General features: G+C 46.9%; 1 protein-coding gene across 3 annotated transcripts in view; it reads right to left on the bottom strand.

Annotated features, from left to right (window-relative positions):
- PRDM1 (PR/SET domain 1) overlaps nucleotides 1-19,475 on the bottom strand; it is a 102,399-nt gene that overhangs the window by 6,535 nt on the left and 76,389 nt on the right. Inside the window, exons 1-4 of one of the 3 annotated variants that reach the window (XM_075498472.1) lie at nucleotides 18,491-18,628; nucleotides 16,680-16,928; nucleotides 9,770-9,889; nucleotides 6,337-6,589 (exon numbers count right to left, since the gene is read on the bottom strand). In XM_075498472.1, the coding sequence (XP_075354587.1) occupies nucleotides 6,337-6,589; nucleotides 9,770-9,889; nucleotides 16,680-16,862 (556 nt within the window). In that variant the 5' untranslated portion in view covers nucleotides 16,863-16,928; nucleotides 18,491-18,628. Of the gene's footprint in view, nucleotides 1-6,336; nucleotides 6,590-9,769; nucleotides 9,890-16,679; nucleotides 16,962-18,490; nucleotides 18,629-19,475 lie in introns of those variants that run through there. The other 2 variants (XM_075498471.1, XM_075498470.1) reach the window with 2 other exon arrangements.

Below are 19,475 nucleotides of genomic sequence, written 5' to 3'. Positions count from 1 at the left end.
GGGCAGTTTGTGTGTTTTCAAGTTGCAATGAAATGCAATTGAACACAGTTATGTTAAATTAAAATATTTATGATAAAACAGGGTGTGTTGTACAGCAAGCACGTACACACGTAAGTGCGCAGAGAGCTTCCCCATTACTTCTCTTGATGTTAAAGTTTAATGCAGAGCTGCTTAAAAAATAAATTAACAGCGTGTTGCATTTTCTGGCATTAGAAATCATCTACTTTCTTTCGTCATTTTGTCTGTACTCGTGGACTGGTAACTCATTTTCTAAGTGTCCACCCAGATTTTTAGGTATAACATAGAGGTCCTACTAGGTTCAAGAAGCTCCACAATGGCACTGTGGATAATATTATCTACATCTTCTTATCAGCTGCCTGTCACCACGCCAGTGCCTCAGAGCAAACATTCCCGGTGACACTATCAGCATCGGGAAGGATCGAGACTGGGAAGTACTGAAAGCTGGGTGGGGGCAGGGGGAGGGAAGCAGGACTTGTGAAGCCTCACAGCAGAAAAAAATAAATAAATACCACCTTATCAGGCCCATATCAGTTTCTCAGTGGGGTCTGTCAAGCAGGAAGTTCAACTCGACACTTTTCTCTTTTAAAGAAAAAAATCCGGGGGAGGGAAAGAGGAAGGAGAAGTGCTGGCGCTGCTGGAAAAGTGATAGAGAAACCAGGGCTGCTTCAGCTGGAGGAATGGCTCCTTCTGTCACAAGGTTAAACATCAGGCCGGGGACGTACATGCCTTATGCGCCGGAGCAAGCCCACAAGTGACAGAAAGGAAGCTCACACCGAGAACGTAACTTTCTTTGTGCAACAGGCTCATGTCCCCACTTGACAGACTAAAGATAATTGTTCTCTCCTTCCCTCCGAAGTTCCTGGTAAAGCTTCCCCTCCTGCTAATTTCCACGTGTAGACAGAAGTTGCAATATTTAAAGATTATTTTTCAAGTCTAACTGTGACAGCTCTCTTTAGTTTCCAAACTATCTTTGGTCCATAAATCCCCTCTTGGCGTTCTCCCCTATTACCTGAGCACAAGGGACACTTGGGAACACCAGAGAGATCAAAACATAAACAAGTGTGTCAGCACCGTGTAAAATAAGAGAAGGGGCCAAAGAGAGGTTCTTACGTTTTATACTGAACCTGGATTTAAACCAGGGCTGAAACTGATTGAGAAGTTTACAGCCTTTCTTGTTGCTCTTAAAGGAGCCATACTTCAAAGTTAAAGAGAGAGAAATTTTTTTTTTTTAACTTGTGATTTTAGATTTAAGTTCCTACCAATCACAATGTCTCCCTCTTGCTCTTGAAATGCATTTCTCCCTCCCACCCCCATAAAAATGTATATACACTAAATATAGGCGCATACTCTTCCAAGATCTGTCTAGTTTCTGTGGTCAGAGAGACACACAGAAAAGAGGTTCATGACAAAACAAGAACAGTGCAGCTGCATTTGTAAGTTACCGATCGGGGGCGGGGGGGGGGGGGGGGGGGGGGGAGAGAAAAAAACCCAGACGTGCCTCTTCAGGAGCCTGATCCACTTCTCACCAGGGTCAACGTATTATTTGCTCAGATCTGAGATCAGTGAGTGCGTGCAAGAGGAAAAGGGACAAAACTCCTGTTACTTTTAAGTATTAATAAAACTTAAGCAGAGGGGCTGCTGAAGTCACTCCAATGTGGGTGTTCCAGCTACAGACTGCTGCATAGCCGTAGGCTTTGCTCTCATTTCTTGGGCTCCGATCTGTAGCCTGAGAAAGACTTCATAAAAACAATGACCTGTTTTTTCTAAAAACTTGAAAAACGGTTGTAGGCAGAGAGTAATTTCAATAGTAATTTCAGGAGTGAGATGGTACTGAACACTTTGAGTGGTGGAGCTTAATTATGCCGATTCACATTTTCGATCTAAATTAAGCACCTCTTTTGCTAGTAGAAAGAGAACCTCGAAGTTGTGAAGCAGGCAAAAACAAAGAGTCTTTCCACTCAAAATGAGAATGGAGACCAACATTTAGAAGTATATAATTTGATCACCTGTTTTCTAAATGTGTCTAAGGCAGGGTGACATGCCTTTGAAAACACATTGCTCAGAGAAGGTCTTTAAGGGAACCTTCAAATAATCCTCAATATTAAGTCAACTTTAGCCCCCAGATTCTTGTTTTGTGAAGACAACCTTTCATATAATTTCAAAATCATTTTCCTGAGCCCTTCTGAAGATTCCAGGAGGCATTTTTTTAAGCAAGTGCAGATGTTTCCTCTCAACCCAAACAGAAAAGCTTCAAAACCAGAAAGTGAAACTGCCCATAAACAAAAGGGAAAGCAAGCAGCAGGGCTTAGCTAACGGCCAGCGTGTCAGGGCCAGCAGGAAGAAGAAAACAAATAAATCACGTTTAAGAAACAGCATTAAAAAGTTAATCTTCATAGAATCCGAAAGATTTTAAATACCTCATTAAACCTGTTAATGAAACAAAAATATTCCAAAATGTTTTGTAAATACGCAAATTGTCTTCCCCCCAACACAAACTTTTTTTTGAAGCTTGACCAAAACATGTCACCTGCCCATACTTGACTGAGGAGACAAACACGGACATGAGCAGCAGGAAGTTGCATCATATGATTGCAATACATGAACATTATTATCAGATAGTCATGTCCTGAGTCAATGTAATTGTTTGGGGTTTTTTTTATTTAAAAAAAAAAAAACTGTTACCCTCTTCACCTTCCATCCCAAAATAATCTTCCTACAATGAGGTAGGAATGAAACGCTAAACTGTGTGGGACCCCCAAAGCAAATTTCCTTGGTCTGTTTCACTAGTTCAAAAATAAAATATCACAGACTAAAAGACAATCTGAAGGCCCAGTTGAATGAGGTTAAGCACATTTTAAAAACTACCAAAAATTGATTTTTTGGCCAGCAGAAGATAGAAATCTTGTGCCATCGCGCTTAAAACCATTTACTGGATAACGGCACCATCTGAAGGTGACGTATCTCAGATCTTGATAGAAAACAACATCAGTGGCCTCAAAACAGGCAGGAAGGAGAAGGGGATCATTTGAAACGAGACTGAGTTTCCACTGCTGGGATAACACAGAGTCTTGCCTCTACCACTATTGTGCAATTCCTTGCAGGCACTTCAACATCCACTCGAAGTTACGTAGCTCCACTCGGAGCTAATCATGGCCGTGAAGGTAGGTGTGTGCTTCAGCGTCTGAAGGACTGGGTCAAAGGCCCCAATTCAAGAAAACACAGAGGACAGGGTTAAACCCATAACTAAGTACATGCCTAATTGCTGTCTTGAATCTGGATGCTTTCCTTCTACAGCACAAATGAACTAATGCTGGAGAAGTTACCTTTAATTTGAAAGTTTGCTGTTACAGACGCAAGTAGATGTTATATGTGGAAGTATAAATATATTTATGCTCTAAATTGGTGGTTCTCTCATTTTTGAGGCCACTAATTACAGGAAATAAAGCCAGAGAAATTCTCTGATACATTTTTCCCCAGAGGTCCATCCCGCTAGGGTGCTTAAAGAGGAACTGAGGTGCTGAAGTTCAAGACTGTGATCCCCAAACCCCTGAGGCACCTAAAGCAGCTGCCTATATTTTAAGTTGGCAAGACTGAGGCCACACTAGAAGCTCTCTGTAGGTGTGTGTCCCAGGTGGCCTCTTCTGTGCCAGGCCAGGCAACCAGCCAAGGCATGGCTCTTCCAAAGCCTCCCGCGGGCACCGGCATGCTCTGCACACCCAAGACGTGGTGGAAGGAGGGAGCTGGGCACAACACACCATGGACATGGGCTGGCAGCACTGCTGCCCCACACTTGTGCGGGCACATGTCCCAGTGGGAGGGAGCCCTGACTTCAGCCTGCAGTGGGACCTGGACCCCAACTTTCCCTCCCTCTTCCTCAGAGGGTGCCAAAACCAGCAGCCAGGAGCTGGGAGAGGCGGCGATGCTCGCCCGCTCCTCTGAGGGAAGCCGTGCCACTTTAAACACCAAATTATTAGCGATTCGTTTGGCTGGAGAGGGCTTTCCTGACTTTCTAGCAGGTGCAGGAGGTGACCAGTGGGGGGTCCCCCCAAGCAAGACTGTGTTAAGATGTTTTGACAGGGCAAAGCCCCACATCTGCAGCAGGTGCAGGATGCTAGCTATCTGGGGACAAGCCTTCTGCACTTTATTCATAAATGAACACAGCATGAGGGCACCTTGTCTAGGCTTGCGCTAGAGAGAGAGGCTGGAGAGGCAGAGGGATGTTTGCTAATTTTAGATTTAACTAGAAGAAGTGGCCTGGGAGGAAGGGGAAGAAGAAAACTGAACGGTGCTGACATTCACTTTAAACTCATCTGGTTCCAGTACTAATGCTGGAAAAACCATCCCTGCTCACACTGTTGCTACAGGGCCTTCAGCAAATAAGCATCTTGGGAAACCTCTGGGTTTTTTTCCATATTTTTCAAGAAAGGGCACCAAAACTTCAGAAAACCTCAATCATTATGGTACCTGTAGGGTTTCTGGCCTAACTGCAGGCCTTAGGCTTGAATGTGTTTGTCACAAAGATGAGGGGAAAACATAAAAAAAGTGAGAGCTTTTTCTCATTTTTCTGAACTGCTATTTTCTTTAGGTGGAGGGGGCTAATAAAATTTCTAAATGGTTTAAACAGAATTATCTTTAAAAAGAAGAAGGGATATTTCAATCTCAGCATCTGGAAAGATTGCTCTTTCGAATGTTAAGGCTGAACTACACAATCGTTGCTCAAGATCCTGTCTCTCTAAATCCACGTATTGAGCCTACTTTTACTAAAACGGATTATTCTGCCCATGTCCAGACATCCCCAGTTTTGACCTGGGTAAGAGTAACCAGGTAATTAGTTGACACTTTACAAATACATTCGTCGCTACTTCTGCAAGGCAACCTAAGATGCCAGCAGATGCAGGTAACTGAGGCTGCATTTGCGTATCCTCCTAGCAAGCGGTCAAATGTGTCTGGCTGGATCTTTGCAAACTCCTCATCCACAGGAACCCTTAATGCTGTTGTCTTGTCCCACCTGCAGGTCCCACTGAAAAGCCAACAGTTCATCGTATCAGGAAATAAAACTGCACAGCCAGTGGTGAAATGACATATGTGCAAAGATGACAAAATCAGTGAGATTTTTTTTTAACAGGGAATATAGCAGCATAGGACATCCCCTCCCCCTCTTCCCTCTGCCCTTAAGAGAAAGCAAATTTTCTTCTGTAATTTGTTACATTTAGTAGGGAAAGACCAAAAACTGGTGAAAGGATGACATCCATGGAGGATAGAGGTACTTTTGATTAATCTGAATGTGTGACATCATCTTCATGATGCGGGGTTACATTTTAGCTCTAATGATCCCCAAAGTAACACTGATATTTTATAACCCATTATTTGTTGCCAAATAACAGCAAGTAGTCCTTTTTATAAAAAAAACCCTGCTTGCAGTTTTTCCTTCAAATTTCAGTGTAGGCGCTGGCAGAAGGACAAACAAATGCTCTGCTCTATCTCAGAGCAGCTAGCAGTAGGGGAGGCAGCCTAAGAGTCAAATGAGAAGTCAGCAGGAATCTCTCCCTCTCTCCAAGGGGCTCTGGGTGAGGTGCTAGGCAGTGATTAAGCTACGAGTAAAGCACTGAGGCTGGAAATGGTCAGAATCTGCAGAGAAACACAGAGATAAACTCCTGGAAATACCTCTTCCCCCTGCTACCAGTGCTATTATTTTTGAACAGAAAATGAAAGCTGCGATATACAGCCAAGAAACGGGGACAAAATACACTGAGCTTGAAAAACAAGTAACCAGATGAGAAGACCACAAGAAGTTTGCTCCCATAAGATAAGTAAGCATAGATGCAAGGCTTGAAGAGCATTATGCAGTCAACATGTATTTTGTCAGACACCTAGACAGAGTCATGGCATATGGCCACTTCCTTGTACAGTGAAGGCAGCCCTTTGGGAGCAGGACTGGACAGCCTTTAGTATATGCCGTCAAAACAGACTTTTGCTCAACGCACTATGAGATCTGGACTTGGAAAGTCTGAGAGTGAACAAACATCTATGGTTCTGAAGGCAGAGAATATATTCAGGTTGTTTGTCCAGAATGTCATCAGATAAGACTCAGATTGCAAACCGGTAACTGTTCAGATTTTTTATAATCTGTTTACATTTGAACGGGCACAGGGAACTCATTCTGTTGTGCTGGGTTTTAAATTCCCCTTTTCCACTCTGAGCTACCTACTGTGACACAACAGATGATGCAGCTGTGTAATTATACAACTTATTATTAGATCGTATAGGCAGAAGAGACATTACTAGCATTCCTTGTTTATACTGTAATCCACTTACTGAGGTTCATCATTGTCAGCTCTCTGGAGAAGGGATAGTGCAGCCTCTCTGCAAAGTCTCTGCAATACCACACAAGCAGCTCTTGGTTAGCAGGGATGGGCTTGATGGTGTAGAAGTAGATGTTCATTCCATTCTGACAAGCAGCCAAGTTCTGTTCCTGAACTGAGTAGCCAGGGTTTACATAACGCATCCAGTTGCTCTTGTCCTCGTTAAATCCATCAATGAAGTGGTGAAGCTCACCACTTGAATAGATCTGGAATAGAGAGGAAGTGCCTATGAATATATATACACACAACATGCAACACGTGTGCACAGAGTCCAGAGGGGAAAAACGATAAGCTCTTTTTTTTTTTTTTTTAAATGAGAAGATATTACTGAAATAAGAATTCAAGCTGGGTCCCCTGCCTTTCCAACTATGATATCCTCTGTGTTAAGAAAAGAGATGCTTATTCAAAGGTAAGTCCACAGTCACCTTTTCCATTTCTGCTTAGCCTCTGTGGCTCTGCTAGTATGGACAAATCGGACCCAAAATCTGAAAGTACTCTCCCTGCATGAACAGTCTACCTTAGAGTCCTTTTCCTGGTTCTATGATCAACAAGTGGGTGACGCTAATGACTGCAGGTCTGAGTGCATGCTTGCATTAATGCTTTGAGTCACCTGTGTATAAGACTGACTGGCTGTGCTACGTCAGAGTCTTTCTCGCCTTTTTCTATGGCCTCTGTACTTGCAGTTTCCTACCACCTCCACCCAAAGGTTTAAACTATGCAAACATCCTCCACCCCCCCAGAGTCCTAAAGCAACACTTGCTCATAGGCGGACTGTAGCCCTTTTGTAGAAAGGCTGGGCGAGGCAAAGATGAACTTCACCTGCCATAACTTAAAGAAGACCTGGAGAGGGGCCAGCCGATGAGAAATCACTTCTCCTATCGAGGGACACGTTCTGGCTTGTCCGCATAGGGTAAAGAAAACATGAATCTGAAAACTGCTCAGCAGCTTGAGGGGAAAGAAGTCCCAATCACTGAGAGAAGCTACTGTTTCTTAAAGTGGTAAGAATAGAGAATTATTTAAAAAAAAAAAAAAAACCAGGAAAAATCCAGGAGACACATTTGTTAAAGACACATCCCTTACTCTTGGGGGGAACTAGCTCTGTGCTGGATGAAATGGGGTTCCTGGGTTTTGCAAAACAGATGACCGAGCAAAAGCCAGACCTTGAAGTGGGAGCAGCTTGCACCAGCGACGCACCTCACTGAGCAGGAAATGCCTTTCCGAAGAGACAGAGCTTATCTCAGGGGGAAAACACTCCATGGCATGTTCCTGCCTTTGTGTTCACACCACTGTCTTTCGCACCTACCTGGCCAGGCAGCGTGCCCCGCAAGTGCCCGCCGGCCGGCTGGGACCTCTCCTCTTCTCCCTGAGAGAGCCACCAGCGGAGAGGGGCGAGGCAGCCTGGCCCTTTAACACGGGCCGTAAACACCAGAATCACTTTCTTTAAGAGTAACTTCCTGTAAACTGAGAAGGGGGAAATATATGTGGCCTCATCAAAGCAGCTTGCGAGAGATTTTGCGGTGTGTTTGTTATGAGAAAATGGAAGGGAGCTGGGCGAGTTGTGCTGCATCAAGAGGAGCCTTTGGGTTTCTCTGCTCACCCCAGCTCACAAACTTCCAGGAACGCAGGGCTCCGGCGCTCAAAGCCTGCAGCCACTTCCCAAACCGGGCCTCCACGGCTCCCACAGCAGGGCCGCGGATGCTGCCGGTCGCCATGCTCTGGCTCCGGGGGTGAAGTCACCCCACCGGGCTCCCACCTATTCTGGGGAAGGCAAGACCAGATGTGCTGAGTCACGGCACGGTTCCCAGAAATGACGTCAGCCCCGGGCGGCCCCGCTCCCCTCGTGTGGGCAAGGCGCAGGCAGCGTCCCCCCGCGCATGCAGCAGATGTTCCCGCTCCTGCCAGCAAGCCCAGGATGCCTTTAATAACATGTGGGAAGTTATCTCCCACAATTTCCTTTGCATATGCAAGCCTGTTTCAGACCCCTAGGAAGGAATTCATTTTCAGTGCAGCAGCGTGTCTTGAACGAATCAAGAGATTATAACAGGGAATTTAACGATGCTTAGATGGCTCCTAGGATATTATTTCCGAGGATCCCTCTGCATTAAGGCTTAAAATCACATCATGAGAATGATGTAATCTTTCTCGCTGCAATATATGAATGAAGTCCTGCAAGATGGTTAGCAGCCCCTCTTCCCAATGTTTGCCATCTTACTAGCAACTGGCAGGGCTAGGGCCGGCATACCAGTCTCTTCCTATGCTGGGCGCAAGCTCCCGAAAAATTCAGCTAAAATAAACATTTTGTAGCCTTACGAATGTGAAAACAGTCGCCTGCTTTGTAAAAAACACTCATGCAAATAACTGCCTGTGCAATGCTGTATTACATCGCACCAAGACAATCTGAGAAAACCAAAATGATGCAATTAGGTAGGAAGAAAGGGTGTGGGGAACACTGGTGCTTGCCCTGTGTTTCACCTGGATATGAGGTCGGGATATTGCTAAGGCAGGCAGGCACCTGGGCACAGAGGCTTGGATATACTCCCAAATCCACCGATTTAGACACAACCTAAATGGCTAGAAGGCAGCAAAACAAATCCATGGAAGGAGATGGGGCTGAAGGAATGTTCTCTAACAATTAATAATGGGTCTGTAAAGGAGACTGAGGATTATGTCAACTGATAAACTGGAAGCATATTCCCCAGCACAGACTTCCCAAGCCAAAACAAATTGGCTGGTGCTCCCTTCCAGCTTATACTACGGAGTACAAATTAGGCATCAACTCTAGTGTTTGTCTGCCATTAATGGATTTTTCTCTTCACTAAGATCTGTGGGCTGCTCTTTTAACGCTTTCTGAAGTGGACTAGAAAAGCTTATGACTTGAATGATATACGCTGAAGACCACCACCACTGGGTTATAGCAGTCCTATTCAAAAACCCAGGAAAAATGTCACAAAATGTATCATAATTCCAGAGTAAAAGATGATGCAGTACTTTCACAGCTTCTTCACAGCTGGAAAAACCAAGGATACGTGACATTTGCATAAACAAGAATGACTTTCTGCTGTGAAGAAATGCAAAACAACCTGTCCCTACAGCAAGCAGCAGAACTATTTCTTTACATAATCAAGCACTGATCTGTTTTGGAAGACAGATCCGGGAAGGGCTATGCATCTCCCCTGCTCTCTCCACGCATGCAGTCCCTACATCCAAGACAGCCATGCTTCTACTCTGCTTAGTTCACCCCACTGGCTCTGTTCATGCCTGGCAGGGTACAGAAGTTGCCCCCTGCATTCACACAGGTCTGAAGCAGGAAGTGACCCAGCTTCTCAGCTGTACTCATTTAGTGATCTGCTTACTGCAACAACTTGGTGCTGTTTTTTCCTGCTTACCCGCCAGAAGTATTTTCTGTTCGCATTCTTGGGAACCGTATCGCTGGTATAGATCTCTCCTACCAGGGGTCCAAAGCGTGTTCCTTTTGGGATGTACTCTTTGCTTATAACTCCAGTGACCTACAAGAAAAGCAGCACAGGATCAGTCCATCGCCAGTAGAAATCGAAAAGTCTTCCTTCGTCTCCCCTGTCCCCCAAACTTAACAAGGTAAAGCAACCGATGCAAGAAATTTTTATTCACAGGTCAGCAAAACAGAAATAAATTAACAATTGTGTTGGGTATGGTACGACCAGCTTTGTTAGATACTAGCATCTTACCAAGACACACGGAAGCCAAAGATGAACACTGCCTGAAAAATGTGTTTTGTGGAAATACATTTATAAGAAGAAACAGTAAGCGAAATGTACAGAGACTGTCAAGTATCTTCAGAAGTTATTTCTCCTATCAAAGGCAAACCCCAAAAGTCTAGTTCCAGCAAACAAAACTATTCAATAGCTATCAATCACTTCACTGCTACAGAGCTCGCTTTTCTAGTAAGTTAGGAACTGGAATGACTGCTCCTCCGGATCAAAATGAAACCTCCCCCCCCACCCCCCTTCTTCGCCCTATACCCATCCCGATAGCTAAAAGGAGAACAAAAAGAAAAGACGACCTACAATTCTCTCACCAGCATACAGTGGCATACAAAACAGAATATGAAATGGCTTTGGGACATGTACTCACAGATCACCCTCTTTTATATAAAGGAGGCAGCAGTTCCGGTAACATGTCAAGTGGGTTTGGTCAAAAAGGCGTAAGGGCTTTGATGAAAATGCTCCACTATGCTAGGTCTAAGAAATGTACTCTAGTTGTTCAGCTTCCTTCTTGACAGTAATTATACCAAAAAAAGTCACTGACCACAAATCAGGAAGCAATTCATCATTATTCAGAAGAACGTGCCTTGAAGTAACCCTTTGCAAAACACTGCTGAGTTATTGGTTTTGTCTCTCTCTGTTCATCACCAATCTTCTAAAATTTAATGTATCCAAACAATGTTAGAAAACCAACAATTTTGTAAACCAAAACCCCCAAGCCTTTGCAAGATTGATCCTGCTGCTCGGATAGTGGAAAAAAGGAAAGTAAAAAGCCCATTAATTGGTATTATAACCAAACTTTCATGGCAAAATGTATTAATTATATCCCTTTCACACATCTTGCCACTTGCCTTTTTGCTCACCGGGATTTCAGAACAAGACAGGAACAGAAGTGGTTGATGAACACCGAGAGCTGGGATTACTGCTGTCTGTATCCCACAAGGAATCAACGTTCTTACCAAAGCAGATTAGCGCTCATCAGACCCTGCAGATAGCTCACTTCAGTGAGCATTTGATTTTCTTCATAACAGTCCTTCACAGCAAAGGACAGCAAAAACCCTGGACTGTAGACAGCACTTCACAAATTAGCTAAGCCTTGAGATTTTCTCACACTACATTTTCTTCTGTTGTATCACCCTTGGTGTGAGAGAGGGAGAGGGACAGACAGATAAATACTTGCCTGTGGATTGGTCAAGATTAAAAATCCCAGTAAACAACTAATGCCTAGCATAATTTCACATTAAATGTAAAAATAAAGGGGACAAATAACAGTCATGGAATCAAGGAGGTAATCCACCCGGAAACAGATTGCTGGGTGTGCATGGTGGCTGTTTGCGCTTGTCTGCGTTTCAACATGTGTTTCAGCACACTACAAAAAAATTAAATGTCAACAGTAGAGGTAGTTAAATGCTCCATTGATCTGTGCATCTGGACTAAAGAGAGAGAAAAGGGACTTCCAGAAATTTTCCTACACCTACCACAAGCTGAAACAAGCTCAGTGGCTCAGTTTTATTTTTGTCTTGCTTGTACATTTCTCATAGAGAGCTGAAAAAGGCAGATGTTCTTCTCATCTTCCCCATATATCTTCATTTACATCCATCTGCCCTCTCAAGAAAAGTTCACAACCAAGCTACAGCACACCCTACCAGTTTTACTGCATGGTAGCTCAAGTTTTTTCATGGTTTTAAAATATCATGGCCTTAATTAAAACGACTTTAATGAAATTCTCAGAATCTCTAGAAATCACTCCTCGAACTAGTCAACTTGAAACACTGCACTGGTGTCTCTGACACAGCAGATACTTTCTGATATCCACCTTACATGCAGTGTTTGTTTCTCCCCCGGTGCAGCTGAACACGAAGACGATTTCTCACCCTGTACCCATCAGAAGGTTATTTTGGCAGAGGATGTTCTGCACATCCGTGTGTGCCAACACTGAAGTTCTGCTAAACCAGACTAAAGCTGTCCAGACGACTTTTAGCCGAGGGTGGCTTTCTGGTCAGCAATTCTTGGCCTCCGTTATGCCCCCACAAGCTCAGCTGCTGTGGTCGAGGAGGGGTACCCTCCAGGAGAGGGGTGCTGGCAGTGCCAGGACAGGCTGGCTCCAGGCTGCCAGCAGCCCGCCTGTCACAGCCAAAACGGGCTCCTGCCCTACTGCAGCTTAGGGGCAGGCAGCTTAACAAGAGGCCACGGAACTACAGAGCTGCCGAGGGCTTGCAGGCAAAACAGCGAAGGAACTCCACGTCCAGAACTGAGGGGAAGCCGCCTCCGAGCTGCCGAAAAGTTGTCGCAGAGAGGCATTTCAGACTTGTGTCCACCAGGTGTCCTTCAGCACATTGCTGCCTCTCGGCGACGAGACCTTCCGAAACAGCCTCGTGGCAGGGAACCACAGGGGAGCATGACCTGTGCTCGCTCCCCACAAATAAAAGCCTACTGACCTTGTGCAGCCTCCTGGGTCTAAACCATGCCATAAGGGAGCAAGGCGCTATTTTCAGAACAATTTCCTCTCTACAGACGCTTACACCCTCTCCCTTCAAAGCTCCAACTTTCAACACTCTTGCGAGCGGGCCGCTACCACATTTTTCCTTGCAGTAAAACAGCATTTCTAGCACGAAGATGAAGTCAAACGTTAGCCTGAAGCCGCAAGGCCGGTTCCTGGCGCTGCGGGCAGCTGTGGCTCCTGCCGAGACCGGGCTGAGCTAACCCGCTCTCCCCTCGGTCTGAGCGGGACGGGATGCGCCGAGAAGAGCCGGCTGGCGAGCGGGGGCCGGCTGCAACCTGGAGGCGCTGCAGCGGCGGCGGCCAGCCGGGCTGGCGGGGAGAGCCCGGCCGCCTGCGGGCTGGCCCGGCGGGGGGAGCCCGGGGCCGGGGCCGGGGCCGGGGCCGGGGCCGGGAGCAGCCCGGGGCGGCGGCGGCGGCCCTGGAACTGACCAGGGTCCTAATGCGGCGCCGGGGGCCGGGAGCCGGGCGGCGGGCATGGGCACGCCTGGGGCCCTCCAGGCCTGCTCAGCAGCCCGGTGGCAGAGCACATCCATCGCCCTGCCCGCAGCCCCCGGACAAGAGACGGATGGGCCCCGGTTCCAAATTTGATGTGAAAAGGCGCTTTGAAACACCAACACTCCTATGTCTTTGTTTGGGGAGAAGGCACTGGAAATAAACAACGACCCCTGTTAATTCTGCAAGGGGAGGATATTTTGCTTTTTGCCACTAAACTGCTTTAAAAAAAAACCCCACACTGAACAAACTCCTACTGGCTTCAGTGAAATAACAGTACTCTCCAAACGCAAATAGGGAAGGCCATCACGTGTCCTGGAATAACACTGATTCTTTTTTTTTTTAACTACTAGTTCTACAGTTACACAAGCCCGCATAAATTTTACCTCTTCATTCAGTGATCAGTTTTCTAAAAGGGATGCCGTGAAGTAGAATGCTTTCAGATCGCTTCTTCAGTAATTATATATAAAAGAAATAAAATAAAGGCGATAGGGGAGAGCAAGCGTCTGAGGTCAGCGAGGCACGCTTCGCAACAGCTCAAAATCACTGCTTTCATTAAAATCACTGATCCAGAGTCTGTCTCTAAGGAACAGCCTTATCAGAGAAATGCAACAAGTAGTGGGTTTGCTGAGATATGTTTCTCTCTGTCAAGCTCACAGGCGAGGATGAGGCACTAGTAGTATTCAAGACAGCAGAATAACTGGCACTTTATATCAAGAAGGGCTGTTTGGGCTTTAAGGACTGAGACCAAAGGGAAAAATTATTGAAAAAAATGTCTTTAAATGTCTTCATGAAAAAGATTATTCACATATGGCCTTCTAGAGTGTGATTTTGGCACTGCGTTTCATCATTTTTTGTTAATTGCTAAAACTGGAGGAAAGGATAAATAATTCACGCATAGAAATAAATAAATGGCTTCATGTAAATCCAGCAGCCTAAAATGTTACGAGCAGTAGTAACTCATTTTTTAAAATGCTGACACATACTGTGAACTCATAATGAAAAATGTGTCCTTCAGAAAAATCCCCGATCAAGATCCAAGAATAAACAAGAGTATGACGTGTCATGGACTCCCTTGCAAATTCAATAAACCTTTAAAGAGGAGCTACTCGCTTCACAAAGCATGCAAGGAAAAGAAACACAAAAAGCAACCCTCCCCAAACAACAGCAGTTGTACTTCCTCCCTCCTAAGCAGGCACGCAGTACTTTTCCTACTCCAAGTGGAGATATAATACTAATCGTGACAGCGCTAGCATTTCATGATCTAATCATGACAGTATTAGCGTTTCACAAGCAATGTATTATGTATGTTTTTGTCAATAAACTGACTCAGCATTTAAAACTCTCAACCAGATGAAGCCACAGCTCTCCCCAAAGTTAACAATGAAGACAGCTCACATCTGAAACCCACTGGCAAATATGCACGCATGCATCCCCCGAAGTCTTACCTCATCCTTTCGCAAGTGAAAAAAAAAACCCACCCTATCAAGCTGTCAGGACTCCAGTGGTTTTCCATGAGGTCAAAACCAGAGTCAGGCTCTCTCGCTGACCCCACAAACATTGATGTGCAAGAGACACACACACCCAGTCCTGACTCCACTGAGCAAAATCAAACTTGGAAGGCAGACAGAAAAAAAAAAATGTTTCACGTCAGAAGTTGCTAGAACGCAAGCGGATTATGCCATCTGCAACTATTTCACCCTGCAGACAAGTAGCAAGTGAGTGACCTCTCTGTACATTCACAGGACTGTAGCTTTCACTGAAGGGGGGGGGAAAGGATCAGATCGGCCCTTTCTTTCAGAGCTACTTTAGAAAGAGCCAGGGTTCCAAAGTTCCTATTGCTCCTTATGGTAGGTGTTACTCAGCGCAAATAGAAGACCAGGGGGAACTCTGGAGAACAAAAGGAGGATGTCCTATATTCAGACTCCCACTAGCAGGGAGCTACACGGGTCACATTTTACAAGGAAGAACCAAGAATCTTTCAACGACTTCTCTCTCCCCCCACCTCTTATACAGAGGTGGCTGCAATCCTCCTACCCTGATTCACTGACCTGAGCTATAGTGTAAGGAAATTACACCTCGGTGTTTCCAAACACGGCACTGGGAATTTTGAAAGCTCTTCGGACATCTCCTGCCACGGCAGCAGGACTAAATGCAGGCAGAGAGAGCAAGCAGCCTGAGCAGCCAATCAGTCACCAGCCGGCTGCCGAGGATCTGCCCGAGCTGTCACACTGCAAGCTCATCCTTCAACCAAGAAATCCTTCCGTATCACACAGCGGAGTCGCAGCTTTATCTCCCCCCACTCCCCTGCCAAAGTAAGACCTATCTAACGATGCAATAACACAAAACAACGTTTCGCACTTTTTTCCTGGAGCGTGTCCTTTCTCTGCCAAAATTCTGCAGGGCAGGGCAGGGTGGATGGGAAGAGAAGAGTGATTTTACAGGAGAATTTAGCTTTAACCTCTTACCAAACCTACTAGGCACTGTATTAGACACTGCCAAGCTGAATTCCACGGTGCCAATACCCTCCGGCTGGGGGTCCAGCCCTATTTCTGTATGCGGGATAAAACAAGTGCCTACTTGGGAAGGAAACATTTGATAGGCACGGATGAATGTACCTCTTCTTTTCAGCTCTGTGGTCAGTGTGTTTAGCCAAAGTAGAAGCACAGGTAATAGCTGCTATACCACAAGTCTCAGCACAAGGAGAAATGAAGGGTTGTCCCTTGGGTTATTACCCTACCGAACATCACACCTAGCTATAATAGCTACTCTATATGAAGGAGTAAACACAAAACCAAATTGCTCATCCGGGCTCATTTCTTTCCAACCCTTCTGAAACAACAACAAAGAATGTACCCACTCCAGGGACAAGGATAGGACAGACTCGCACGGCTAGCTACCAGTGAAGATACTGTCCCAGATAAACAAAAGTTAATTCAAGCTACGGCCACCCTTCAGTCAAGCTTGCTATAGTTCTACCATCACTTCCTTAACCGGTATGCCGGAGTTTTTAAGAATTTAGGAAGTCGGGAATACGGCAAGCTCACGAAAAGAATAAAGCAATTTCATAACCAAAGGGAAAACAAAAAGAAATAATTAAACACACTTCCAGGAATTTGCTTTTTTTTTCTCCCTCTACTTTTTTTAAAACTATTTATTGGACAACTGAGGCACTTTAATCTCTGAGCCAGAGGCAATGAATGGTCCTGGCAAACAGCAGTCTCGAAATTGGCACAGAGAACTACCCCACAGTTTAAATATGCTTATTCAGATGCTGTTCAAATTGTGTGAAAATTTAACTGTTTGCGAATTGGTACAGAACCAGTTTCAGGGATAGGCTGGCTGTGATCTCCAGTGAAAATATTACACAACAGATGACCAGCTCACAGTTTCTTAAAAGACTTATTAGGGTCCCATCTCAAAAGCCAGTGGGCAACATTTGTTGATGGGGTGGGGGTGTGTGTGTGTGTTAAAGAATGGAAGCCAGGGTGAGCACACACTTTCCAAAGCGCTGTGATTTGGCTTGTCTGACTCCAACCTTCCCCAGAGCATTGCCGCTTACCTCTTTGCAGTTAGATGCATATTTGAAAGTCAAGTTCCTTGGCAAGGAAGCCTCTGCCTGAGTTAGGGTGCCTCCGTCGGCACTGGGATCCAACGGGTGATCGTTTACAATGTATGTGCACTTCTCTTCAAAATCAGCTTCCGTCCACAGAGTCATGTCAGCATCCTCCATGTCCATTTTCATTGTCCACTCTCTCCCTTTCACCAGATTCTTGAAACTCACAGCGTCCGAGCTACACTGTGTGGCAGCCTGGAAAATAAGAAAACAGCCTTTAATCCTCATTGTCCTTCAGTGTTGTGGTTTCCGTTGAGACAGCGTGACTAATACAGTAGTCTGTGACACTTTAAAAGCGTATGCAGGATAGTTGGTACAGTTGAGTAATAGCCAAAAAGCAGTGTAAACGAAGCTCCTCTGACTGAAGCAGCGTCTTAAAACGCCAGCCTTGGTAATAATGAGGAGGGAACAAAAACAAAGAAGAAAAAATCACTAGGCTGACAACCGCTTTACCTTTTTCAGACCCTTTCCTTAATACCTCAGAGAGAAAAAAAATATTCCATGTTGAAGAAAAAGTGGGGTCATGGATGCAAGACCACTTAGTTGCCTGTGGAAAAGCTGCCTCAGAAAAGTGTCACAAACAAGGAGAGGAAGAGGAAAGGAGCTGCTGTCTGCGTCTGAATGAAGCTAAAAATGGAAAGCGCATGTTGGAAGAGCGGAACCCAGCCTTGCCTCTTCCAAATGGGGAAGCCTGAACTTTCCCACCGGCTTTCAACACACAAACAACTTTCAAAACAACCTGGCCCCCCCCGCCTCCTCTTGACGTCCCCTCATCCTTTGGCATGGAAGGCTGAGAAAGCCGACATCCTGCCAGCATCACTGCAGCAGCAGCAGCAGCCCCGCACAAAGCACTGCAACACGTTCCCGGGGGCCGAGAAAGAAAAGAGAAGGAGCAGGGGAAATTAAAAAAAGTAAATAATTAAAAAAAGTTCCTCTGTCCCTTTTGATTTTGATGGTACCTCCGAGAATTACTAGCTCAAAGCACTGGACAGGAACCTCACAGGACAATTCCACCGAGCCCTTCATTCAGCCCCTCTGTCTATTCAGGAGAGAAGCACTGTTATCAAACCTATCCCCAAACAGGTACTAGGTCGGGCTCTTTCCGTAAGGTTCATTAGGGACCAAAATCTGTGCCTACGCCGGTAGCTGGGAATGACGTTCAAGCCCGGCGTAAAATCCCTTCGTTTTTCCTTTTCGGATACGCGGCTACTGTGAAATTCACACCCCTCCTCCGGGAAAAACGAAACGCCAAGACTGAAAGAGCACGATCCCCGAGGAAGAGGTTATGGGCTGACTGACTCCGGGTTAACTCCAGGAGACCCCCGAAGCCCCCCCGGCGACCGCCTCTCCCGCGTCGGGGAGGCACGGCCGGGGCGCCCGCGGCCGCCGGCAACCGGCCCGGAGAGGCTGAGGCGGGGGGTCGCGGCACGCAGCTCCCCCGCCGCCGCCTGGGGACCAGCCCCCGCGGCCCGTCCCGGCGGCAGTCGAGGCGAGCGGTGCGGTATTTACCGGCTCCCGGCATTAAAAGGGGGAGCGGAGACTAATAGCGAAACTCGGGGGGTGGGGGGGTGACAGCTGCGCGGCGGGGAGAAGGGTTAACGCTGAGCGGAGGAGCGCTCCCGGCCCGGGAGAGGCGACGAGGAAACTTGCGCTCCGTCCTCCGGGCGCCGGGGCCGGCGCGGCCGGGGAGGGCGAGAAGCAGCAGCCGGGGAGGTGGGGGGGTGAGGGAGGGGGGGGTGAGGCATCGCGCTCCTTACCGGGGCAGAGTCCGCGCGCGTTTCCACACCGAAGCCCACCGTCGGCGGCAAACCTGGCTCATCTCTACAGAGTAAACATCGCTCCTTCCTTCCAGCGGCTGGGTCCCCGGGAGACTGACTCACACCTCCAGCCGCCGCTCCCCTCCCGCTCCTCCCCCGCTGTCAGACAGGTGCTGCCGCGCGCCCTGCTCTTGCCTCTGGGAAACGCTGGGGGGCCGCCTGCCACAGCGCCGCGCGCCGCGCCGCGCCTCGCCTCGGCCCGCCCGCGCCTCGCGCGCAGCCCGCGCGCCGCTCACGCACCGGCCCCTCCCTCCCTCCCTCTCTCTCTCTCTCTGCCCCCGGCGCCTCTCCACACAGCGCGGGAGGTGGGGCTCTACCTGCGGCCCCTGCCCGGCGCCGAGCCCCCACGCAACCCACTGGCACTGGCTTTGTTTGTTTTGTTTATTTTAATTCTTAGGGTTTTTCCTCCCCTTTCGACCGAGATGTGACGCCCGGGGACGGCCTCTGCGTAAGCAGGGAGAGCCGGGCCGCTGCCCAGCGGCCTGGGTCTGGTGGGCGGGCGCGCACCTCTGCGCTTCACGGGAAGCGCATGCGAGACAGTTTTTACTAGAAATCTATTTTCCGTGCTATTTTAAGCTCGAGAGGTCAACACGTACCCGCCTTCGTTCTCCCTCAATTTGACTAGATAGAACACTATAAAAAGTACAATTAAAATGACTCCCAAGTTCCAGAATAGTGAGTAAAACCCGATTTAAAGCGCTTACTCCCAAACCTTAACAATTATAGTACTTTACTTGATATGACCAATTTGGGAGTTTCAGAGTTTTGATTTTATCCCTTTCCAGAGTCTCCTTCTAATCGCCTGTAAAAGGAATTAGGAAAAACATCTCGGTTTCCTCCTTCAAATAAAATCTTCCCCCTCTCCCTAAGCAGTAGCAGGGAAGCTCGCAAGAGCAGGGCAAGGCAGGCAGCGTTTCCAAACTTG

This window comes from Mycteria americana, chromosome 3, assembly GCF_035582795.1.
Source record: "Mycteria americana isolate JAX WOST 10 ecotype Jacksonville Zoo and Gardens chromosome 3, USCA_MyAme_1.0, whole genome shotgun sequence".
Taxonomy (NCBI): Eukaryota; Metazoa; Chordata; class Aves; order Ciconiiformes; family Ciconiidae; genus Mycteria; species Mycteria americana.
Note: the sequence above shows the minus strand (reverse complement) of the source record. Positions and strands in the feature narration are given on the sequence as shown.